Source organism: Mus musculus, chromosome 13, assembly GCF_000001635.26.
Source record: "Mus musculus strain C57BL/6J chromosome 13, GRCm38.p6 C57BL/6J".
Lineage (NCBI taxonomy): Eukaryota > Metazoa > Chordata > Mammalia > Rodentia > Muridae > Mus > Mus musculus.
Genome location: NC_000079.6, coordinates 46,616,697 through 46,638,533, shown reverse-complemented (window position 1 = coordinate 46,638,533; position 21,837 = coordinate 46,616,697). Strand labels below are relative to the sequence as shown.

General features: G+C 45.9%; 1 protein-coding gene across 3 annotated transcripts in view; it reads right to left on the bottom strand.

The window, feature by feature from the left end:
* Cap2 (CAP, adenylate cyclase-associated protein, 2 (yeast)) overlaps positions 1 to 21,837 on the bottom strand; it is a 148,379-nt gene that overhangs the window by 11,748 nt on the left and 114,794 nt on the right. For all 3 annotated transcript variants that reach the window (NM_026056.4, XM_006516946.2, XM_030247379.1), the window contains exons 8-9: positions 2,724 to 2,913; positions 513 to 685 (exon numbers count right to left, since the gene is read on the bottom strand). In NM_026056.4, coding sequence (NP_080332.1) covers positions 513 to 685; positions 2,724 to 2,913 — 363 coding nt within the window. The remainder of the gene's footprint in view (positions 1 to 512; positions 686 to 2,723; positions 2,914 to 21,837) is intronic.

The window sequence follows — 21,837 nt, the reverse complement described above, 5'->3', positions numbered from 1 at the left end:
TCCAAGGCATGGTAGAAACCCCAATTTGAGATGAAATAGTTACCGAAACAGTAGTTACTGGTGAATGTTATGTGCATTTTTACCACAGTTAAAAAATAGTTTTAAACAAGGTGGTGGTGGTTCACACCTTTATTCCCAGCACTCGGGAGGCAGAGTCAGACAGATCTTTGAGGACAGCCTGATCTATGGAACAAGTTCAAGGACATCCAGGGTGACACAGAGAAACACTGTCTCAAAAAAACCTAACCAAACCAAACCAAAAGTAGTTCTACAAAGTAGAAGGAAAGACTCCATAGCAGCTACTTTAAAAAAAAAAAAAAAAAAAAAAAAAAAAAGAATGCAAGACTGTAGACGTGCCTGGTTTCTCATTTTGGCATCTTTTTTTTTTTTTTTTTTTTTTTTTTTTTTGCATCTTACGTTTCACTTGGAAGTTCCCATGTCTTTTGGAAGAGGTCTGAGGTGTTTAGAAGATGGTTTTAGTGAGGCGAATCATGTCACAGGATTATACTTACCACTCTCCACTTCTTCCCTTCCAGCTCCAACACTGGAGTATGTTTCTGAGGAGAATTCGATTTTGGAGATGTGGGGCTCGGCGTGTGAGTTTTGGTTGGAGAGCGAATCTGTCCTTGAGCCCTCAGGCTGGGATTCTTGTATGTCTTCTTGTCATCTGTGACATGCCGGAGCCCTAGGAAGGCAGGGCAGTTTTAATTGTCAACTTACCCTAAGGAAGGATGCTCTGGGGAGAGAATCTCAATAAGAAAGTGTCTAAGTCAGGTTGGCCTGTGGCCATGTCTGTGGGGGATTGTCTTGACTGGTATGAGAACAGCTTGAAAATGGGCGGCACCCTTCCCTGGTTGTGGGCCTTGGAGTATATAAGAGTAGGGAAAGCTAGCTGAACACTATGCATGCGTGTGTTCACCTTCTCTCTGCTCTTGACTGTGATGTGACTAGTTGCTTCGGGTGCCTGCCTTGACTTCCCCACAAGGATGGACTGTAACCTGGGATTGGAAGCCCTTCTCCCTTGAAGTCACTGTTGTCACAGCAACAGAGAAGAAACTAAAACAGATGGTGGCACAGCGTAGGTACAATCATCCCATCTTATGAAGAAGGAAATAAGTGCCCACCATATAAAGTACAGGAGAACTTTTGGTGAGGTGTGTAAGAACTATTGTTTCAGGTCCATATACGGAGACTGAATCCTGTGTAAGTTTAGACTGAAAGAAACGCCGTGTGTGTGTGTGTGTGTGTGTGTGTGTGTGTGTGTGTGTGTGTGTGTGTTTAAAGAGCATTATTTTTAGGATATAAATGTCCCTCTAGGCCCATGGAAAACTTGGTCTCTAGATCAAGACACTCCTCTGCGGGGTTGGAGAACCTTTAGATTCGATCACAAGTTTAAGGTGAATCCTCGCTGGAAGAAGTTAAGTCACTGGTTGCAGGTCCTGAAATACCATAGCCTGGCCAACACTTCCTGTCCACTTCCTGTCTGCTTCCTGTTTTACCAAGAAGTGAGAAGATGAAGGGTCAACTCAGCTGGGTTTGCAACCACCTAGGAGACACAACTCTGGGCGTGTCTGTGAGAGAATTTGCGTAGATTCATCACTGAGCAGAGAAGCCTCTCCCCAAATAGGGATGACCCATGCAATGGGCTGAGGCCTCAGCCTGAAGTAAAGGGAGAGCATGAACTGGGTACCAGTGTTCATGCCCCCTGCTTCTTGACCCACTATGATAGGAGCAAGCAGTCCTGTGCTGCCGGCCACCACCATGACTTTCCCTATCGATGGATGGACAGTGTCCTCTCAAACTGTGAGCCAAGACAGATCATTCCTTGAGTTGCTTTTATGAGGAATTTTGTCACAGTCATAAGAAAAATAATGAACACGGCAAAGAACCCTGTTTTTAAAGAGATGACACCCCTACTGTGCAAAAAGCAATCAAAAAAACCCCTACAATTCCTCAAGCCATCTAAGCCCCTAAAGACTGCCTGGTTGACACACAGCTAAATCATTAATTAAGTATGGTTTAGAATGCTATGCCACCCCCAGAAAGTATTTTTTTTTCCAGAGTTTGAAATCAGCTTTAGAGTTAGAAGCCCATCCCTTTACTTCGAAAGTGAGTTTCAGAGCGATGAGCAGCACAGGTCTGAGCCAGGAATAAATGTGAAGGTTTGAGTTCTTAGCTTCCAGCCCCATGTGGAGCAACCTCTATAGCCTCAATCTTACTAAATGTGCAAAACAAAAATACCCACAATAGACCTTTTTGGCCACATGACTATATTGTCTAGCATGAGTATACTTTTGATCCTGATAAATGTTAAACATTTGTATTCAAATAACCAACTACTTGCCATATGAAGATAAAGGTAGTCCAATGGTAGACCTTCCAAGAGGTAGGATAGGTACTATTTGCCATTTTTATGTCATTTGCCCTTGATGACTTGGTTTTGGAGATTGGTGGGGAAGCCCTGGGGCCAAGGAGGCACCAACCATTGGTCAGCTGAGCACCTGGAATCTCAGAGTTCTTACTGGTCTGTGTTGCAGCCCAATGAAGCCTATGTTCCTGGAGCTGGAGAGCACCCGGGCTCTCACCTCAAGAGGCAGCTCCTTCTCCCTGTATCCTAAGGATGGTGGTGGAATGGCATACATTTCCCTGAGGCTGTGGAGAATCCATATGCCTAGAGTCAAAGGGAGAGGGAGTCGGTTGGTTTCCAGGATTTGTTTTCTTACCTTTAGTGATGGCTTCTCCTTGATTGAGCTGGGCAAATAAAGCTGAGCGAGAAGGGGAGGGCTCCTCCTTTTTATCCTCATTCTCAAAGGGTGGAGGTGGCCCAGGAGGAGGTGGTGGTGGAGGTGGTGGCGGGAGACCAGGCCCAGAGGAGAGGATGGAAAACGCTGACGCTGTGGATGCCACAGGACCCTGTGGGAGACAGAAGATGGGAGCTTTGCTGAGACCAGAGCTCTGGCTGGGATTGTCAGGGGTTCAAGACTCTCCAACAGGGTCCCGGAGGCATAGCCATGCATCGAGAGCCTTTTGGAAGGTCCTGGATCAGGGGGTGTGTTCTTGGGAACACACAGTCTGTTGGGTGGGTCCTGCATGTTTAGAAATCTCACTGCAAAGTCATCAGCATACAAATATCCACAGGCCCATGTTCATGTCCAAGGCTCTGGATAAGAATGAAACCCAGGGCTGGAGAGATGGCTCAGTGGGTAAGAGCACTGACTGCTCTTTCAGCTTCTGTCAGCTAATGTAAGTAAGTTTCCTTGAATCTGGAGTTGTAGTCAATTGTGAACTGCTTGACATGGGCGATAGGAATCAAACTCAGGTCCTCTGGGAGAGCAGGGAGTCTCTCTTAAGCATTGAGACCTCTCTTCTTCATATTAATATTTATAAGCACCGACATATAGCTATATACCTATGAAAAGGAATTAAAAGCCAATTAAATTTTAAAGCGGCAGACCTAAGGGGAGTGGGACATTCCAGGCATTTTGCTACTGAGAGTCTGCGGCAGGGGAATGACTAGTTTCAGACAATCCTGGGCTTTTCATATCGAGGTAAGTTTGGTCTGCCCAGTAAGACCCTGTCTCAAAATATGATGTAATAGGAAACTAAGAAACTGGGGGAGATAGAGTAGTTTGTGTGTTTTCCGTACCAAACACAAGGATTGAAACCTTATATAAGTGCCAAATGCTAATGAGCACAGCATAATCTTATTTTCATAAACAACTCGGTATGATGAGATGTCAAAGTCAGGAAGTTTTAATCTGCAGTTGTCTTTTAAAACAGCTATTTTCAAGCACTTACATAATCTCTATTCAGCACAGAATCGCTGTGAATAGAAAAGACTCTTCTCTTATTCAGAATGTGTATCTCTGAGCCTCTGAGAGGCGGAAGTCTCCTCTCCCGGAGCTACAGTTTACTGCACTTTTGTTCTTTGTTTTTTGTTTTTGTTTTTGTTTTTCCTAAGGAGGAGCATCCTGACTCCTTCAGGATTCTGGGGTCAAGCAGAAATGGTTTCATAGTTCTTGAGACTAATCAATTTTTTTTTTCTCCCCGGGATCCTAAATGATTTCTGTCATGTTACTGAGATGAAATTTGGGGGACCTGCTCAAACTCATAGAGGACACACAGCATAAGCTTTGCATGTCAGGCCGTATCCCAGGCCTCAGTGACAGACACACTGAGAGCCACAGAATACTAGGCTTCCTCATAACCACATCATTATCCACACAGCCACAGAGGGGCAGTCCCCTCCCCCATCATCCGAGACACTTCTGCTTTGCAGGCACTCTGTTTTGTGGCTTCCGTATTTTAGGAACAGGCTGGGAGATGTCGCAGCAATGGACAAACCATATCCCATCTTCTGGGGACTTTGACATATTCAGTAGGTGACAGCCGACAGAGAGGGTTTACAGAGATAAATGTGGAAAATAAAATCTCCCACACAAAGGCGCCTGGAGCCTGTGAAATGCTGCCCTGGACGTGCCCTTCGGAGGTCCAGCCACATTTGTACAACATTCGCTGGGTACCAGGCTCCGGTTTCCAAGGTTACTTTCCAATTAGCATTCCGGGGCTTTTGCCGAACAGTGGACTTGAAACCAAACTGATTAGACCTTCCCTGAATTGAATCTCTTCGGGCTGCCCCCGCACGCAGCGGAGGAGCTAAGCTTTCCTGCCTTCTTTTTTTCTGTACCTGTTACAGACCTCTGTGGCTTGGCACCTAGTGGGCAGCAGCCAGCAAGATGGATCCCACCCGAAACCCAGTGAAAGAGGGAGGAAGGCCCTGGGATGGGGGTGGGGGTGGGGGTTGAGGAAGGATTCTCTGGTGCCAAATGTTTTCATTGGTTTAGTACTGACGGACTGCTCAGGCAGGATTTAGCTCTAGATTTATTGGAACACATGAAATACCTACGAATCTGTTAAAATTTCCCAAGTCGAGGCTTTGTGGCAGAAATACTAACTGGAGAATGCAAGCAGGGTGGGCTGCATACTCCTCTGTGTGTGTGTGTGTGTGTGTGTGTATTTTGCCCACACACCCCCACTTGGCGCTTGCAGTGTGGGCATAAGTGTGGGAATAGTCGTCCTGTCCTGTGGGCTGAGATGAACCTTTAAATAGGATGATGTCACTTGGGCTGTACGGAAATTCCTCTGAGAGAAAAGAAAGAGACCCCAGAAAAGCTGTTTGCATTTAGCAAGAAGTCAGCAGCCAATGCCAGGGGCACAGTTCTAGCCTGTATCTGCTGATTTTAAAGCTGCCTTTGCAGAAATCCATTATCTATATTCAGATTTTTATTTTTTCAGAGACCCGTCATCTGACTTAATATATTTGTATTAATTCTTTGAGAATTTTATACATGCTTACAAAGTATTTTGATCATATTTATTTCCCCCTACCCCCAACTCCTTTTCCTAACTCCCTCTAGGTTCACCATTTTCCTTTCCACCCCACCCCCAACTCCCTGTGTACCACATCGGCTTGGAAATCACAATCTAGCCAAAGATGACCTTGAACTCCTGACCTATCTGCCTCCACCTTCCGTGATCTGGGATTGCAGGTGTTTACTACCAGGCTCAGATACATTAACAAAAGAAGTTGTGATTGTTCATTTATGCAGGTGCCCATGCATCTCATGAGGCTTGTGCAGGGGTCAGAGGACAACTTACAGGAGTCGTCTCTTTCCTTCTTCCCTGGGAATGGAACCCTGGTTGATCAGGCTTGGTGTTGAGCCATCTTACTTACCCGATCTGGGTTTTGTTTATTTAAAGTCACTGGTACACAGGAAGTTGGGGGTGGGGTGGAAAGGAAAATGGTGAATCTAGAGGGAGTTAGGAAAAGGAGTTGGGGGTAGGGGGAAATAAATATGATCAAAATACTTTGTAAGCATATATGAAATTCTCAAAGAATTAATACAAATATTATATTAAGTCAGATGACGGGTCAAATGAAAGACTAGATGGATTACCTTGTTAAATAGCAGTTTCCCTGGATCTCCACTTAGAATACATGTGATGGAAGCACGGAGAGAAATATAACATCTTTGACTTTTTTCCCTTTTTGAGACACAGTCTTGCTAATGTAGCTCAGGCTAGCCCCATGCACCTGTTCCTATCTCAGTCCTCCCTGTGCAAGGATCATTAATGTGCGTCATTATGCCTGGCTTGATTTAGTTTTAGTCTCTGCTGCTCCACATTGGCCTCTCACACCCGAACCTGGTTGTTGTTGTATGAATGTCTGGAATGGTCTTCGTGTGGTGGGGAGATTGGGCCTCTTGGCTTTGGTACTGGAGCCCTCAGCATCAACTCGGCCTTCACAATGGCTCTGCCATGCCTTGGTTCTCCATTGTAGAATCTGGCCTCTTGCTCAGTTACTTCTGTACTCACCGACTACAGGAGCAACTCACGTGTGCCCAGATCCTGGTTCCTGACGGAATGAGTGCTCAAGTGTCCTGGGAGGGGGTGTGTGTCTCAGTGTCCTAGGGACTAGAGACTGGAAGTCAGTGATCCTCAGCAAGCTACCTTTGAAAGGTAGACATATCAGGAGAGGTAGCTGATATGTTGGGGTATCCAGACTGAGTGGGAACTGTCACCAGGGCCCGGTGCCTTGGGTGCCCATTGACAACAGTAGGACCTGAGGCTGTAGGCAATGCAGGGCAGTAGAGTTCAGAGGACAGGGCGCTAGAGCAAAGTGGATTTTGCCTTCTTCAGGATTTGAGTTGGGCCTGTGCAGACACATGGCAGAGCTTGCCACAGGGCGAGTTTGTCTGGAGGGATCTCTAAAGAGGTAAGTCCTGCCTTGGGAAGCTGGGGGTGGGGGGGTTGGCACTGAAGAGGGTTCCCTTCTCTGCTGGGTGCTGCTTCGGTCTTGAGAAACTGCCAGACCGGCACAAGGACTCCCCTCATTCCGTGAGTGGAAGCTTTGGGATTAGATCTGTGTGAAGCACCAGGCTGATGAGAGGTAGGGTCTACTTGCAAACTTGGGGTCTTTTTCAAATGTTCTTCCTTCCTCCCTCGCTTCCTCTACACCCATCTCTCGTGTGTCTGTGAGTGGACAGATGCAGGCTCTGTTCTTCAGGAGCCTCCATTAGGCCAAAGAACAACTTTTCGGGAGTCAGTTCTGTCCTTCCATAGAGTGGGTCACAGAGGTGAAACTCAGGTCATCTGGGTGGGTGGCAGGTGCCTTCACTCACTGAGCAGGTTTGCCAACCCTACCCTCTCATGGCTTTTAAAAAACAAAATAACAAAACAAAATAAAATAAAACCAAACCATGGGCCCTGCGTGCTGAAGCTCAGATTTACCAGCCGAATCACTGCCCCAGCACAAAGAAAGCTTTTCTTAATAAATTCTTTTATAATATGTGTGACTTGAACAATATCTTTCATTTTATAGCCATGGGGCGTAGAATCAGACATCTCAGCACTCAGCACCCAGGGAGGTGAGGTCATGTGACTGGGATGAGGTCACCTAGCCCGGGGACGCTGAGAGCTGAAGGTGGCCATCTCAGTGCAGGAGCTCTGTGGGAGGCAGACTTCACCTTACCAAAGCAGCAGTGACCGGTCCAGCCAGATATAAACACTTAAGCCTTTCTGAGGCTGGGGAGATGAGTCTCTGAAGTGTCTTAGAGTCTTCAAGCTGGGCACAGTTAAAGAAGAGCATCTATAAAAGTCGTGTAACAATGGCTCGCCACTTAAACAATTAAAAAGAAAAGCAGAACACTTGTGATTTCCAATGGCTCTGTTCCCGGTGCAAAAGTTCACTTGTGTTGCAAGAACACGGCACAAAAATCCCAAATGAGGCTTTTAAGGCCTATTAAGATTAATTCTGAGAGCAGATGTTTGATTATGGACTTTTTTCTTTTCTTTTCTTTTTCTTTTTTTTTTTTCCTGGCAAAAAGACGTCTAAAAGAAAGTTAATGTTCTACAAATCTCTCTAAATTAATGTCACTGTCCCAGGAACAGCTGTCTCTCCCATTTTTAAAGCCGTGAACTGTAGGCAGAAAACCAAGAGACATTCTCAGTGGCACATGGGCATTTGCAAGTTTGGGGTAATCTTCAGTTACGTGCACTACGTCACATACGCCACAGCCTACATTACGCACACCACAGGTCCAGCTGTACCCGTTGGTTTGTTTTGTTTGATGGCCGCTCCCCAGAACAGTTAGGACTCATTTCTTCAGAAGTCAGACTTTAGTTTTTGGTGTTTCTGAGACAGGGTCTTGAATTTACTATGTAGCCCAGGCTGGCCTCAATACTCCCAGTGATCTTCCCTCAGCCTCCTGGGTGCTGTGATTACAGGTATGAGCCACCAGGATAGCCTCTTAGAATTTAGAGTTTTACTAGAGAGGGAAATTACTGAAGATATTAAGTGGAGTCTTACTATTTTTCAATGGTGGCCATTCTATATAATTAATTGCATGTTTCTTCCTCCTAACGCTACTTCTTAAGTAGCCAAGTCATTCCGATATAGTGTAAACTTACTTCTAAATATGCCATAAAAATGATTTCAGTTATCTAGATTTTTGTGTTTGTAGAAAGAAAAGCCAGGAGGACTAGCCAGTGTGGGGCCATGGAGCCAGACATAGGGTTGCAGTGACTTAAGAGCACACCACTGGGGGGCTTTGCAAGTTTCCTAGTCCTGAAAAGAAGAGATCGAGGGGATTTAAGCAAAGAAGAAATATATACAGACAGCATTAACCTCCAGCTTTGAGGATAGGTCAGGCGACCAGTATCTTGGTTGGTATTTTTACCATCATTTAAAGAGCAGGGACCAAGAACACAAAATTATCATGTGATTCTTTCTTGGAACAGGTGGATTATGTTGCTTACACCAGGGCCTTTGCCGAGACTTCTCTTCTATAAAACTAGCTTAGCGACGGTAATATTTTGAGCCACCTGTCCTTAAAGTATTTGTGGAGATGGGAGATAAGGCCACAGGAATGGAGCAGCTGACACTCAGCAGTATTTATGGGTCTTGTTCCTCTCCTCCCTCCTTCAGGGACACACACACACAGTTGGTTCCCTTGTTTCTGGGCAGAATCTCTCTGGTTGTCCTTTGTTGAACCGTCTTGACCTGTTAATCACTAATAAAGCCCGCCACTAACCAGTCTCCAGGTAGCAGTGACAGCTCATGCGTGCCTGGTCATACCCTCAGATGGTCACAAGTTCCCAGGCCCTGTCACTCACAGTTTGGATACCACAGGAACTCATGATGTTTTACAGCTAACATTTTATATAAAGCACTGTCCATTACCTTTTCAGAAGACAAAGAACCCCCGAATGGCCTGGTATGATATAATACATGAAACATAAGAGCAATAAATGTCATTTCCATAATAGGAGACACTGACTAAAGAAAGAGCAAAAGCCTCTCTCCTCTCTTCTCTCTCTCTCTCTCTCTCTCTCCCCTGCACCCCACCCCCGTCTCTCTCTTCCCATAGGTCCATGAAGATCAGCTGGCCTCGAACTCACTATGTAGCCAAGGATGACTAGATTTCGATCCTCCTGTTCCTAGCGCCCAAGTGCTGGGATCACTGCCGGGGATTGGCATAGGCTTCGAGCATACTGGGCCAGCACTCTACCACCCCAGCCCTTAACCAGTCTTTCAACCTCAAATTAATGTAGGGTTCTTTTGTTTGTTTGTTTGTTTGTTTGTTTGTTTGAAACAGGGACGGATGTAGTCTAGGCTGACCTGAAATTCACTGTACACCTTAAATGTCAGATCCCCCTGCTTGTGGCTCTGTGGTACTGGGTTCACAGATGTACACCACCACTCCCGGAAGTTCACCCCTCCTGAGACATGTTCTTGTTGTGTGGCTGGCTGGCCATGAGACTCGATGTAGAACTGGCTGTCAGTGACCCTTCTGCCTCTGTCTCTCAACTGCTAGGATCTCAGGTGTGTGCCACTGTGATTGGCTACACACACACACACACACACACACACATACACACACACAATTTCTGCATCTTGATCAATGGCAGTCAGATCAACATGTTTCCAAACATAAAGAACATCCTTGTGAACCGGCAGATTTTACATCGACACTAATGTCACAGTTCCATTACAATTATAACAAAGAAAGATGATTGTGGAGATTTGGCTCAGTGGGTAAGCGTGCTTTTTCTTCGAGACACGAGGACCTGTGTTTGGATTTCCAGCACCCACATAAAAGATGGGTTATTGTTATGTGTGCCTGTAACCCCAGCACTGGGGAGCAGAGACAGGCTAGTCAGCCTAGCTAAGATGGTGAGCCTGGTCCAGTGAAAGAGAGCCAGGTGGAATAGAGACCCCTGTCTCAAGGCAATGAAGAAAGAGTTGTGGTGGGGGGTGGCGGGGACACTGGACGTTCTGCTTAGGCCTCCACATATTTGCAGGCAGGTGCACACCCCCATACACTCAGATGCATGCACACCACACACACAGATAAGAAAATAATGAAATAAAACAGATACATCTCTGCATAGCAACGGAAGGATGCACATCCTAGCAACGCAAGTGCAAGCCGGCTCGGACTCATGGCTCCGGGCTGAATTCTTTCTACCACTTGTTAGGATTTTGAGACTTCTGCCAAGGAAAAGAAAGCTCCCGGGACCCGTTCCAAGAAAACAGAATTGTTAATAATACCACAGAGAAGTGCTACATAATATTTTAAGGACATGCTTATTAATAACGTTTGGAAAGCCAATTTAAAGGCTGTTTTCTCTTTATTAAGGGATATTGAACACGATGGAGGTTTCTGATTCCCACAAAGTCCTATAATACTTATATGCAGTTGCTATAAAAAGGTGGGTGCACAGCTATGACATGACATGGGGCCTCGTTTGGATTAGTTCTTTTCAAAGTCACGGCTCCGAACAGTCTTATCTCAAGATGTGAAAGGGAAGGTCATTGAGAACCCAAATCTTGGGGTGAGGATGTGGCTCGATCTGAAGAATGCCTACTTGACAAAAAGAAGCCCTGGTTTGATCCCCAGCACTGCACTGGCATTTGGGAGTTGGAGGCTGGAAGATCGGAAGTTCAAGGCCATCACTTGGCTACAAAGGGAGTTTGAATCCAGCTTAGGCTACATGAGACCATGCCTCAGAAATAAAACAGAACCATAAAGATGACCATAGCCCCGCACCCATATCTCAGTGCTTCACCCTAGCCTCTGAGTTTGCTCTTCTCTATCTCAGGATGGTTATCCGCTGGTGGATCTTGTATAGTGCCCCTTTGGTGACGTAGACAAATCAGGGAGTTGCAACTGATGAGAATAAACAAAACCAAGTCACTTCAGAGACAGAGTAAATGCCTCACACCGGCCGGTAAAATTAGATCTGTGCTTCACGTCTTAATTCGAGTGTCTAGATGAGTCCTTCCAAAATTGATTTTTATTCGACATGCCCAAGGTAGGATTTTTTGATAAAAGTGGACCAGGGCATCCCAGCAGAGACAGTAAGTGGGGCACGGTCTCGTTCACGGGTGCGGGCTAGGCATTTGAGAGAAACCATCTTGTTAAGTGGCTGTGGTTATGAGGCTGACCTTGCTCTGCAGCTGAAACCTACACCAAATCTGGACTCTCCAAGTCGTCTTTTCTTCTTGACTGCCGGCATCAGCAACACGAAAATACAGTTTCTCATAAAAGAAGGGAAAATAAAATTTCCGTGGGAAAGCTTCCCAGAGTTAAAGATAGCCACATCTACTCATCAAAGAGAGCACGCTGGAGAGCCAACGGCTGTATAAATAAATGCCAAGAGCGACTCACGCTTTGACTCAGCTGGACAGTGACTTCATTGGGCTGGTTGAGGCTTACTTTGTCACGGAACTCAAGGTTTTTTGTTTTTCAGTTGGATTTTAGGATCCTAAAGAGATGACTGTGCTGCCTTGAAAGACCAGCACTTTGGAAACAACAGTCATGAAGACAAAGGCAAGCTAAGGGCTGCTAGAGAGATCACTAATGTTGTATAGGTATTTTTACATTTTAAATGAAAATACCCAACAGTGTCATCTTTTGAGCTTAAGAGTTGAGGTGTTGGTAATGCAGAGTAATATGTGCTGATACAGGGTAACCTGGGCTAACACAGGGTAACCTGGGCAAACACAGGGCAACATGGACTTCAATTCCAACCACTGAGCCGATCCCCAGGGGTTGCAATTCACTTAGTTTGAATGACAGGTTTGGTAGACAGGGGCCAGGGATCAGCTCTGTGCATTATTTCATGAAGTGTTGTATCACATGTACAGGATAACCCATATCTTCCCTCTTTTCTTAAGAAAACCCTTTTTTTTTTCTTAACATGATATCAGACTCAATATCAGTTCATGTCATCTAAAGATGAGAGGCAGCAGGTGGCCAGGGCAGGACAGGGGACTGTCACTGAGCAGTGTAAAAATGCGTTGTCCACTCTCATCACTGTCTTGGCATAGAAATAAAGACATACATTCACAGGGCCCATTGATACTGGACACAACCTATAGTTAATGACTGTAGCTGGTCAGGTGGAAGTGGGCAGGGGCATCATCTATGTCTAAAGCCCTGGGGGCAATCGCTGGGGACCCTTGGGTGCCTCTTCTGTGAGCTCATAGCCTCAGGGCAGAAAAGACACTTCTGTGCCTCCAGACAGGCCTCTACCTCTCCACCCTGCCTCTCCATGGCTTAGTTTAGAAGGCTTCACTTCTGTGAACTGGAAGACTCTTCCAGATCCCTCAGGGTTCAGCTCCAATCTTTTCATAGGTTTTTTTTGGAGTAGAGCATGTGCGTGTGTGTTACATGTTCACATGGGTGTACAAGCATGTGTTTGTGCATGCACATGGGTGTATGTGCTAGAGGAGCCAGCGGTCAGCTTCAGCTGATATTCCTTAGGGGTCATTTACCTTAGTGTTTTGAGACAGGGTCTCTCACTGGGGCTTGGGGCTTCCAATTACACTAGGCTGGCCAGCGAGCCCCAGGGGTCTGCTTGTTCCCCTCTCCTCAGAGCTGTCATTATAAGTGTCACACCTGGCTTTTCACATGGGTGCAAGTCCTTATGCTTATAGAGCATGCCCTTTAGCGACAACCATCCTGCAGCCCCTTCTGGAGCTCTTCTGGGAGGACAGTTCCTGTTCCCCTGGACAGAGACTCCCCAGAACACTGGTACAATAATTCGCATCACACCACAGATATTTGCTGGTGAATCTGGGTTTGGCTTGGCCAATTCCAGAACTCAGGGGGTACTTTCTTATTCATCTTACTGCTGTCTGCCAGTCACGGGGCCCAGGACCTGGGATCCAGAAGGTGTCTCATCAACTGATATCATTTACTGATATAAACATAAGTATCACGGCGGAAGTACAGATCTTTAGATGCTTCTGCAGAGAGGTTGGGACACGGCATGGTGGCCCATGGAGTAGAATTATTTATTTACTTTAAGTATATGAACACACTATAGCTGTCTTCAGACACACCAGAAGAGGGTGTCAGATCCCATTACAGATGGTTGTAAGCCACCATGTGATTGCTGGGAATTGTACTCAGGACCTCTGGAAGAGCAGCCAGTGCTCTCAACCGCTGAGCCATCTCTCCACTCTCATGGAGAAGTCCCCCACCCCCCAAGTCCAAATAGATAGAGCTTTCCAATCTCGGACTTCCAGTCTCCAAAACTCTGAACTAAAGAATATGTTTTATTTATAAAGGACCCAACGTGGAGTGTTTTGTTATAGCAACAGAAAAGGAGCCCACAAGTATGCTCATATCTCCTGTGGAGAACACTTTTGCCCGGCCACACCCTTAAATCACAACTGTCTCATAGTCTTGTCCTGTGTGAAAGAATAAATGACAAGAATCCTCAATTACACTGTGTCTGTCGATGCTATAAATGAAGGAAACAAAGTAACAATAATGAAATCATCTGGGGATGGAGAGAGAGCTCAGCAATCAGGAGCACTGGCTGCTCTCCCAGAGGACCCAGCACCTACACAGCAGCTTACGGCTGTCTGTAGCTCCAGTTTCAGGAGGTCTGACACTGACTGTCACACAGACACACGAGCAGGCAAAACAGCAGTGCACATAGATAAAAATGAATTTACTTTTGAGACAGGGTCTGGCTATGTTGCTTAGGATGGTCTCATGCTTGTAACAATCCTCTGGGTTTAGCCTCCTGAGTGTCCAGATTACAGGTATGTGCTACTCTGCCCACCTCAAACATGGGATTCTAACTGAATATGTTATTAAAGTAGTCCCCAGGATGTAGTTTAAATAAGTTAGGAATGAGAATTAACTCCTGACTCCTCAAACTTCAGAGACTTTGAGTTCTTGGTTGTAAAAATTTTCAAGTAAACAGAATAATCTCAACTATTAAATCAGACAGTTTTAAAAGCTACTACTATTTTGATTTATGGAGAGAGACAAATACTCTAAAATATTTATACTTTCTTATCAACAAACACCAAAGCCCAAAGGTATTTATGAGACAATAGAAACAGTTATAAACACACATCTCAAAGTGCCATAGTTTTGTTAATTCTACATGAGGCTATCCTACTGTTCTGGATGTACGTACAGTCTACTGAAGATACATCATGGGTTAAAATAGATCTATACTGACATTGACCTTAAAACCTTCAGGCAGACCCTGAATCTCTGAGCAGTCATCTGTTGGTTTAGACAATTGGTTTGCAGATAATCAGGAGGAGCTCATTATGCGAAAACCCGATTCCTTAGTTCTTCAAGGTTGTGTCTACTCTTCCCCCCTCACTTTGTGAAGCCCCTCCCCGAAAGTCACTAGTAACAAGTGATGTGTTACACTAGCAGTTCTGGATGCTGTAACAAGTGATGTGTTACACTAGCAGTTCTGGATGCCGTAACAAGTGATGTGTTATACTAGCAGTTCTGGATGCCGTAACAAGTGACACTAGCAGTTCTGGATGCTGTTACTTACCTTAGCATCCCCAGCGATAAAGTGCCTGGCTAACAGAACTTAAGGGAGAAAAGCTTTCCTTTGTCACTCAGTTTAAAGGGATCACAGTCCATTGTGGCCAGAAGATATGGCTGTGGGATTGGTTTGAAACTGTGCTAGGTGAGAGCTAGCTTACATGCAGGTGGATCAGGAAGTAGAGCGAGGGAGATGCCTATGTTCGGTTCAGGTTCTCCTCTCCCCCTTTTTATTCAGTTCTGAGACTCCAGCCCACTGGATAGATTTGTCTACATCCAGGCAGGGTTAGCCTCCTCACTTAATCTTCCCTGGGAAAGATCGGATGGACACAACAGAGGTGTGCCTCACCGATGCCCTAGCCTTTCTTTCTTTAATCGAATTAACAAATGGAAGCCACAGTCTATGGACCATACTAGCCAGAACCTCCTAATCTCATTGGAAATTAACCAATATTCTGGACGCTGACAGCCTTTTCAAGGTCTTTCCCAGGCCACCACTCACATTGGTGGCCAGGCCATCCTTCTTACAGCTGTAAGACACCTCTCCCCACTCTATCTTTTCATTGTCTCCTTGATAGATCCTTTAAGGAATGGCGGGCCTCGGGTTTTTATCCCTGCCATGCTTTGTCTATCTCTTCCTCTCTTGAGACGATTTATAGCATGTGTGCCAGGCTTTCCCTTCTTTCTGAGATGCCTCACGGGCTCCTCAAACACAGTCGAGCAGCAGGCATTTTCCTCCTTTCCTGCTTCTTCCTAGGCTGCTCCTAGCAATGATACCCTGGTTCTATTGCTTTCCCTAAAAATCTAGGTTGGAAATTTTGTGACTAGACTTGAGTTCTCCTCTACCTTCCCTCCCCAAACCATCACCACCTTTGCCCCCATTTATGCCTCCTCTGCTCTGTTTCTTCTTTAGGTCACACATTGATCACGAGCCTCCTAAGCTGTACTGGGTTCCCTGGGCTCTTCCCTCTCTCATGTATCAAATACAATTCAAAGCACTTTCTCCAGCTTGTAACTTTCTGCTTAGCAACCTATAGTGAAAGTAACAAGCCTTGTGGCTACCTATGACCCAACCTTCTGAGCATAACTACAAAGTTGCCTTCACCAGCTCTGCAAAACTACTAGCCTTTACAGTTTGCCTGGAAAAGCTGTGTAGGCAAACGGGATGTACACACACTGAACTCTTTGCCTGGAATCACCCTTTCCTTCCTTCCTTCCTTCCTTCCTTCCTTCCTTCCTTCCTTCCTTCCTTTCCTCTTCTTTTCTTTTCTTTCCTCTTCTTTTCTTTTCTTTTCTCCTCCTCCTCCCCCTCCTCCTCCTCCTCCTCCCCCTCCTCTCTGTCTCTGTCTCTCTCTCTGTCTCTCTCTCTGAGGGAGAGTTTCTCTGTGTATCCCTGGCTGCCATGAAACTTACTCTATAGACCATGATGGCTTCAAACTCACATAGATTCACCTGCCTCTGCCTCCTGAGTGCTGGGGGTTAAAGGCATGCACCACCTCTTATTCACATCCTTCCAAGTGTCAGCCTCGTGGCCTTTCCTGACCATCCAGGAGTCTAATTATTTTCCAGTATGGCCTACATTACTGCATTCATTTGTGTACCATAATGATCTTGGGGGTGGGGAGGTTGCTCAGTTGGTAGAGCGCTTGCCCAGCAGTTACAAAGTGAATGGTTCAATTGCAGTTTTGCATAAACGGGGTGGAACAGTGCATGGCTGTAATCCCAGCACTCAAGAGGTGGAGGCAAGACGATTAGAAACTCAAGGTCATCCTTGATTTTACAGGGGCTCCAAGGACAGTCTGGAATACAGGAAACCCTGTCTCAGAAACGAACAACCAAACTACTACACTAACAAAAAACTATCTCCCTATAATAACTTCTTTTGGTCAGTGGAAACATACGAGGGCTTGGCCTTTGAATCTGCAGCACACAGAGAAACCATCTAGGGAGTCCTGTTAACTGGAGGTTGTGTTTCAGGAGGGTATAGGTGGGACCAGGGATTCTGAGGTTTCTGTTTAGCAAGGGTTTGGGTTGCTGTTGGCACAAAATCACACTGCCTATTGGATGCCAGGCACCTCTCTGTCTTCCTTGTTTACATAAGCCTTGCTCTCTGGACTTATCCCTCAAAGGGCTCTCACCCTGGCCCAGCATTCTGTGTTGCTTTGCATGATCTTGCTGGAGAGGAGTTTCCACTGAATTTAAGCATTCCCTCCAGAGGGAAAGGGAGATCAGGGAGACTCTGGGCACAAGCAAGAGATCACAAGTCTGAGAATGTGGAGACTTGCAAGATCCTAGAAGGCTCATCCTGTGGGACCGTGAAAGGCAGCCTGTGTTCTGGTTGAGCGAAGCTCACTCCGGAGATCCAGTAGAAAACTCTACAAGGGACAGAACAGTGAGCCACGCTCCCAGACACAGGCACCTGACACCACAGAGGCCCCAGCTCCATAATCCTGTGACTATCAGTCATGTAGACTGTCCCAAGCTCCTGGTATTCTGGCTAGACTCCACCCCCACAATTAACCTGGCAATAGCCGGCTATGCTCCTCCCCACAGCTACCTTGCAACAACCAGGTAGCCCAGCCCACTGTAAAAGGGGCTGCTTGGCTCCTTCTCTCTTTCTTAAGCTCTTGTTCTCCTACTTTCACCTTTCGCTCCCCTTCTCCCCCTCCTTTCCCCTTCTCTCCATGTAGCCATGGCCTGCTTCTCCTTCTCTACCTTCTCTCTGTCTCTGTCTCTCTCTGCCTTTCTACAATAAGGCTCTAAAACCATGGACCGTCTCTGCTTATCAAGACCCACCTTGCTTGAATGATGGAATAGGCCTTCCCCTGAAGAGCTGAGTCAAGAAGGTCTCCCAGTGTTTTCAGCCACTAGACTGGACTAAGGGCTCTCACCCGTGAGGAAACCAGCCAGGTCCCCCTCTCCCCCTGCCACCTTTCTCCCTTCGGCTCTGGGGTTGAGAGAGCTGCTCCTGGGGCCTCTACCCATTCTCAGCTCTTCTGCAGTGTCCAGCGACATCCTGTGATGCCCAAGTGCTGGAACCTGTCATCCCTGGCCTTCGTGAGGCCCAGGGACCCTGGACTGCTCCCCCCGCCTCCCTGCAGACTGGACTTCAGTGGCTTCCCACAGCCAGACGCCCACCCAGGCTGCGTGGAGAGTGCATGGCAGTCCCCCACATCTGCCCACCCAGAGCCTTGGAGCTTCTACTTTACAGATAGCCGCAGTCACTTTCTGAAGCTATAGTAAGCACAACTGCACAAAAAAGCAGGGATGTGTCTACAAGTTCCACACCAGAGTGTGTTCAAGCTCAGCCTCTTAATCGATCTTTTTCGTGGAATTCCTGGAAAAATCTGCACAGTTCACAGGGAAAGTTTAGTTCCTGTGTCATTACGAGATGAGGACCAGGCTTCGGTCTCCCAGCAGCAGGCATCTGGTTTGAGGTTTTTTGCTTGTGGTTCTTACAAATCTGTGTAACTGCAGGGTGGGCAGATCACTGGTGCTTCTCCCAGGCTTGTGCCAAAAGATCAATTTAATTAGCAAAGTGTCTCTGGACCTTAGCCCGGAAGAAACAACATCCGTCAATATGAAAAAGACTCCGGAAGAAAGGAACTAACTGAAAACTCAAGTCCTTTCTGGTTTGGACTGCTGCTAGGTCCATGCTGGCTTCAAGTTGAAGAAGAGCCCAGAGAAATGACAAGACTCTGTGGACCGAAGTCAGTGTAATAAGAGACACAGACAGACGACTTCACAGCTGCACGCTCCGAAGCGCCAAACACTTCCGCCCCCACCCACCCCAGCACATTGTACACACACTCACTGCCTCCCCTGTTGCTGTCTCAAACAATCCCTGCCCTCAGAGTTCCGCATTTGTTGGTGACAAGTGGACAGGCGGGGCAGCAGCTGCCGGCACAGCTGCGCTAGGAAGACCAAGGTTAGGAGGCAGCAACTGGAAGATAGAGTCGCAGCTGCTCTCTTGGAGGTGGGGTGGGTATTTGTTAGCACAAGGCACCACTGGAGGCCTCTAGGGTCCTTAGTAATGTGCTAAAAGACCCAGAGTGGAAAATGTCAAAATCCAACTTGGAAATGGGGGAAAAAAACCAACAATTACTCAAGACCCTTGAGGTGTTGCCTATCCGTAGCTTTATAAAGTCTAGGCAGCACTGCAGTGGACTGTCTGCAAAGATGCAATGGGCTGGTGGGATGGCTCAGTGGGTAAAGGAACTTGCCATGCAAATCTGATGACTTGTGTTGAATCCCTGAACCCATGGTGGCAGAGAACTGACTTCCCAGAGTTGTCCTCTGACCTCCATACCTCCCTCCCTCTCTCCCTCCCTCCTTCTCTCTCTCTCTCTCTCTCTCTCTCTCTCTCTCTCTCTCTCTCACACACACACACACACACACACACAGATTTGTTTTTGCATACTTGTGATCAGTAGATAAACAGACAAAGGGATTGTGTGTGGTTTTTTTTTTTTTGTTTGTTTGTTTCCAAGGGCCATTTTGATCAGATGATTCTAATTGTCCCTCTTTTCAAGAATTGCGATTCTGCCTTATCTACGAACATTCATTTTGTTGGTATGTCACTAGAAGAGCAATCTGGGAGAAATTAGTTTGGCTTGGACAATAGATTGTACTTGGGATCTTAAATAGTTTTTAGAAATGTAAAGTTGGAATTGAATTTTCAAATTCAAAACTACAACTTTCATACTATGTTTTATTGTATATGTATGAGAGTTTCGCTCTCATAGATGTCTGTGCACCGTATGAATATGTGTTGCCCGAGGAGTCAGAAGAGGGTGGCAGACCCTTCTGGATCTGCAGTTGTGGACAGTTGAGAGCCGTCCATAGACAAGAAACTTCATGCATTTCTAAATGGTTTTAAGAAGGAGGGTGACTGTGGATGGGTGAATGTCTTGTAGACTGATCGGAATTCTTTTACATCTGCTTCAAATGAAGGGCTGTTTTGTTATAAATTATGGAGATGTGGGTGATGGGAATTGAACCTGGGTCATCTATGAGAACACTAAGTGCTCTTAATCACTGACCAATCTCTCTAGCCTTATAATGTACTTTTTAACCCTTCTCCTTCAAATTTTAGACAAGGAGGACAAAAATCAGGAAAAACTATGGGTTTAAGCATACGTCTGGCCACTTTTCAAAAGACTGTACATGTGTGGTGCAGAATAAAAACTTTCCTATTGTAACTACTTCATATTTTTAGTACCGGTCACAGCTGGGTCACAACTATCCTTTCGTTGACTGAAGAAGGAGCATTGGGTGGGGTGTGGCTGGGCGCTAGAGCACGTGTGCACTTACTGTTTCCAATAGGACTTTCCCATGACTTAAACCATGTGCTCAGTAAACAATAGCTGTTATTAATATGACAATATGTGAGGCCCAATTTGCTCCAGGGATGGCTTGTACTTCATGTAAATGTATAACACGTGTTTTATGTCATTACTTCTTAAAATGTGGGACATGATGTAGTTGTAGATTGTGAAACTGATTTTGTGAGTTTCATTGAGAGCTGTATATCAAAAGTGTCGTGAAGGAAAAGCTATTGGAACACATCGTGTATGGAGAGAAAAACGACGTTTGTGAGACTTGGTTGTATGCTTTAGTGTGTGTCTGTAAAATATATGTCCTCTTGAGTTGCAATAAAAAGTTACTGGCACAAAGCGAACATTCTCCTCTACCCCTTGATATGAGGGAATGAGCCCAGACTTCATACATGCTAGGCAAGTGCGTCTCCGCCCAGCTACACCTCCAGGTTCTAGAAGCACTTATTTTGAAATGAACTCAATAAAGTGAGCATTCACTCTAGAACAAAGAAAAGCACTTACGTATTTTTCTATCATTAATAATCAGATCTTCTCTTTTACATTCATAGAAATGATCGCCAAACTTTATATATGTCAGTAAGGGTATTCAAACTATTTAGAAGAATTTTTTTTATCCATTTTTTTTAAATGAGCCTCATTTGATAATTAGCATCTGTTGACATTGTTTTCCACAAGTGGATTGCCGTCCCTCTTATATTAGTCCGTCAGAAAACAATAATGGCTCTGAGGATTCCTAACCCTCGTCTTACTGTTCGCCAGTGGTGGCTTATCCCTATGGCCAAGATGTGACACTCGCCCTTTGGGATACACAAATTTATAACATAACGGTCCTTCATTTGAAACAGATGTGGATGAGTTCTAATCAGTCCACAAGATATTCACCCCATCCACACCCCCCCTTCTTAAAACCATTTAGACAAGCATGAAATTTCTTGCCTACATCATTATGCTGTGCAGCGTAAGAGTCGAAGTAGAAAATGTAAAGAAATGTCAGGCTGGAGGGGGGTCATTGCTAACATTTCGTCCCTGATGGGAAACGCTTGGAGGAACCCCACGCGTTGTTCAAAACTCAAAAATCACAATCACCACAGCACAGAGCCGGCTGCCCTCAGCCCTTGCCCATCGATCCCCGAGTGCTGGAACACAGCAGGCAGTGGGACGTTGACCTTTGGACAGAATTCACAAAGGTCTCACTTCAGTTTTTCCCCAGTTAAACAGATGGCTATTTAAAGGTAATATTCATTTCTAATGGAAGGGACTTCCCACCAGAAGCCAGTACAGAGACTCCAGGAGGTAAGGAAGGTCCCAAGAGTCCTAGAATACACACTATGTATACTTGATACCATCGGCTGAGCATGAGCTCCGAGCTCTAAGTCAGGAACCTGGCGGAACACAGAGGAGTCTTTCTAAGCGCCTGTGAACACAGAAACCACAACAGCACCTGCTAAGGACAAAACAAGCACAGCGGAGAATCCCCACCCTGGGGGCGGGGCTGGTGAAGGGCAACAGATGTCTTGCAAAGCTGCCGCTTGAGTTGAGGTGAGGGGAAGATGTGGGGTGCCTACCTCTGGAAAACTAAGGTTATAAGCACAATATCCATCCAGGACGTTGCGACAGAGGCA